Here is a 4,337-nt window from a genome sequence, read left to right on the forward strand (position 1 = left end):
ATCTTTCAGGTACCTGGGGCAATATTAGAGCTTAAGGTCCATTCTGTAAATAAGAGGAAGCTCTTATTTTTAAGTTTGTATCTTGCAACTCTCAGTAATAAGATTAAAACAAAACTAAAAAGGCAACTTTAAAAAAAAAAAAAAACACATTTTCATTTAAGGCCCACTCAACAGTGCTCAGGGCTGCTCCCAAGATATCGCCTCTACCTAACCACCGTTCTCTGGTGCACTGCGAGGCCAGAGCTTATTATGTTGGCAACAGAGTCAAGACCAGAAGAGAAGGTGTACAGGCTCATCCTGAGCTGCTTCTGAATATTTTATCCAAGGAGTTTAACTAGTTTAGAAGAGGCTTGATAGAACTGCTGAACTCTGACTTCAGACACTAGCAGAATTGTAACCTTAAGGCCTTAACAACCTCTGGTCTCTAGCATGACCAGTAAAAGTTACAAGAGTAACCAGCTGTTTAGCACAGAAAATCCCCTCAGACTGACCAACCCAAAAGACACTTATGAAGTTAAAGGTGCTAGAATAGCACTGCACAATTATGAAGTGGAAATGGGAATACCCAGCCCAAGTTCAGTAAGATCCTGAAACAAAAACTATACTCAGAAGACTTAGCCAGAGGCAAAATACCTGTTTAAGAAAAATCAATAAAAAAGAGTATTTGTGGTAGATGTTTGTGATTAATTAAATGACCATCTTTTGAAAAGGCAATTCTAAATTACTTTCTATTATTCAAAAAATATTGACAGAAGAGAGTTAAACAGACTTTTGATTATCAAGTACTTGCCTTTGTTTTATAAAGCTAGTGACAAACTGCCCAAAAAACAATACAAGCCAATAACAAAATAATAATATTTATACTTTTGCAAGTGTCTGGTGTCGGTAGTGTATTCAAATACTACAATAATTTTTTTTTTCTAATACTTCATGAAGGGTGTTAACACCCCCAGTTTTATAAAGAAAAAAGGGGCATAGCTAGTAAACCTAGAGACTGAAGTACTGGGCAATTTGGAAGAACAAATAGTAGAGAATCTGGGTCCAAATAACTTGCTCAAGATTGCAAGAGCAATCAGTGGCTGAGGGAGGAGCAAAAAGTACATCTCCTTACACCTTAAAGCACAAGAACTTTTCTGCTCCCTACATTATTACAAGTTTATATCAAGTGTACTTAAAAAAAAGACCACAACAACCTGTATTTTCTCTCTGAGAATTGAAATGAAGACAGATATTTAATATTAATAATTTTATGCAAAGGGAAAAATCAATTTCAATGAATTATTATCCATTTTTCTTTTACTGAAGGCTTTAATTTTGCTAAATTTAGTACTCAGTGTTTTTGGGTTTTTTAAGGAAGACTGACAGCTTAACACTTACCAGAACTGCCCAGTTGTTTGTATGCCCACTTTTAAAAAACTGTTCTACTTGATCCTGCAAGAGAAGGAAAATATTTGAGGAACACCTGTGCAGAATGGTTTAGGGGAAAAAATGGGATACCATACTTTGTTGATCTGACAAAATGTAAAACGTTAATCTCATATCACTGTTTTCATTCAGCCTTAAACTCAAACAACAAAAAGTCTACTTGATGCCTCAATACCTGAGGAGACTATACGTTCTATTTAATTGTGGCTGTTTCATCAGAACGTTACACCACCCTGGGATTAGAATTAACACAAACTATATATATCTTAGTATTGGGTATAAAGTCAGAAACACGACTGATACATAAGAACAAAACCAGTTAAATTAATTGAGGAGGTTTTCATGGAAAGAGAGCGGCAGCAAACAAAGGAGAGAATTAGAAGTAAAAGACGCTGCACTCTGCCCAAGAAAATAGGATCTGGGAATAACTAGTTACATCCAGAATCTTTCCATTTAAAAAGTACAGGTTTCCCTTGATTTATGCGGTAAATGAGTTCCCGGAGAATGGCATATAAATCAAATTTGCATAAAGCAATCCCACTTTACAATGTAACAAATAAGGATAGGTTCCCATGGTGATGAGGGAGGGAAGGAAGGAGTGAGGCTGGGACTAGGGAAGGGGCAGGAGGAGGGGTGCCGCTCTAGGGGCTGCACAAGGCAGCAAAGCAGAGGGAACAGAGTGACACTCATCCCAACCCAAGCTGCAGCAGCCCCAGGAGCAGCCCTTGCCAGCTGCCTGCAGCCACTTGGGCTGCACCATGCTCCACCTGTCCTCCCACCCTGCACCTGAGCTCCACTTGTCCACACACACCTCTGCTCCTGAGCTGCACCATGTCCTGGTGCAGGCAGCTGGTGTTGGCTGCTCCCGAAGCTGGTTCAGCTGACTCAGGTGAGTGCAGACAAGCAGAGCCCTGGCTGGCACAGGGTGCAGCACTCACCTGCCTGTAGCAGCTGGGGTGCACTGTGCCTCGAACCACCCAGGGCTCTGCCAGTCCCCACTCACCCCACCCCCTGCTGGAGCGGCCCTGGGAGCAGCTGACACCAGCTGCCTGCATGAGGTCATGGTGCAGCAGGCAGCTGGAGTCAGCTGCTTCTGCCAGCACAGGTTGGGGTGAGTGCACACAAGCAGAGCCCCAGGCGGCACAGGGCACAGCACTCACCCTGCTCCTGGGAGCAGCCGACACCAACTGCCTGTAGCAGCTGGGCTGTACCATGCCCCAAACCCCCTGGGGCTCTGCTCTGGTGTCCGCTACTCCCACGGCTGCTGCACCTGGGGCTGGGGACCAGCGGAGTCCAGGGGGGGCTGAGGCATGGTGTCGCCCAGCTGGTGTCGACTGCTCCTGGGGCTGGGGTGAGTGCCATGCCCCGCGCCGCCCGGGGTTCCATTTGTCCACACACACCCCAGCCCGCGCTGGAGCAGCCGACACCAGCCGCCTGCAGCAGGGCACAGTGCAGCCTAGGAGCAGAGGTGAGTGTGGACAAGCAGAGCCCAGGCGCAGGAGGACAGGCAGAGAATGGTGCAGCCCAGCAGCTGCAGCTCCCGGGGCTGCTGCAGCTGGGGCTGGGGCAAGTGGGACCATGGCCCTTTCCTCTCCCCCCACAGACTTACTGCTGGGGGGAGGGGGGTGTCTATGCTGAGTGCATAAGAGTGAATTTACCTTGTAGATAACAAGTTATGGGTCTAAATATGCTCATTGCATAAGAGCAAATTCACATATAAAGAACCCACATAAAACAAGGGCAACCTGTACTTGGTATATCGCAATTAGTTAAAAGATGATCCCACATGTCATCTGACTTCAGGCTAATAACCAAAGCTGAAATATGATTTAAACATTCAGAATATTTTCTGTGTAACATGATGATGAGTGGGAGAAGAGTAGAATAGGCTCCATTTATTTTTTTAAATTGCATACATTGTTCTATTTCAGAATATGCTCCAAGTACTGAAATGCCTCCTGAGGCCTCAAGGCTTGGATGAATTTCTCCCTTTCATTCTCCCCCATTCCTTTAAATAGCAGATAGGAAAATATATTTGGTACATTTCAATCTGCTTGAAAGTAAAAACCAGATTATCCTAAAACTTCTAGTTTAAAAATATAAAAGTGCTTGTACTGATGACAGCTGGCTCTTATGTAATCCATATTATCCACGATTCAAAATGCGTTACAAAGAGAAAAGTAAGTGTTATTACCCCCGTTTTACAAATGCGCAACCTGGTTCGCATGGAAGGGATGAAATCTACCTGCGATCACAAAACAAACCAGGGATATTATAGGGAACAAGCCTGAATTTCCTGACTCTTAGAACACACTAAACCTCCGAAAAGTGACTGATTGCAAGCAACGTTCTCTGCATAGCCCAGATGCAAACACCCACCAGGAAATTACTGGTAAAAACAGAAGTATATTAAACTGCACTTCCAGCAGTAAATAATCTTGCAGCCTTGAATGGCAACTCGAAGAAGTTCTAAAATTAAGCATATTTAAAATGCCGTTTAGTAATTCCTTTAGCTACTTTGTCACATCCTATTCACCTTGTTAACTGGATGTCATGGAAATCATTGGATAAAGAAAGCTATTTTCTACTTTACCAAAACATTAATAAGTACGGGACTCGGACAACAAAGGGCAGTTGGATTTAATACCTCCCGCCTGTTAAAAAAAAAAAAAAAAAAAGAAAGATATTCACTAAACAAGGCAGAAAGGACTCCCGACTGAGGCAGCATTGGATTAAATGCTTTAATGCATGAAAGCCGGCAGCTCCAAAAGAGGCATGAAAACAAGCATGCTGATGATAGGCCCAGGAGCTGTCTGGGCTGGGAGCGCAGAGCCACGGCGCCGGCGCCGGCGCCCGCGAGAGCTGCTCGGGCTGGCGGAGCCGAGCAGGAAGTCGCTCCCAAGGGCGCAGGC

At 44.4% G+C, this 4,337-nt stretch overlaps 1 protein-coding gene across 1 annotated transcript in view; it reads right to left on the minus strand.

Annotated features, from left to right (window-relative positions):
- Positions 1-4,337, minus strand: part of PIGK (phosphatidylinositol glycan anchor biosynthesis class K) — a 173,756-nt gene that overhangs the window by 140,762 nt on the left and 28,657 nt on the right. The window contains exon 3 of the mRNA XM_006037172.2: positions 1,378-1,431. Within this exon, the coding sequence (XP_006037234.1) occupies positions 1,378-1,431 (54 nt within the window). The remainder of the gene's footprint in view (positions 1-1,377; positions 1,432-4,337) is intronic.

This window comes from Alligator sinensis, unplaced genomic scaffold, assembly GCF_000455745.1.
Source record: "Alligator sinensis unplaced genomic scaffold, ASM45574v1 scaffold51_1, whole genome shotgun sequence".
In the NCBI taxonomy this organism is placed as follows: Eukaryota; Metazoa; Chordata; order Crocodylia; family Alligatoridae; genus Alligator; species Alligator sinensis.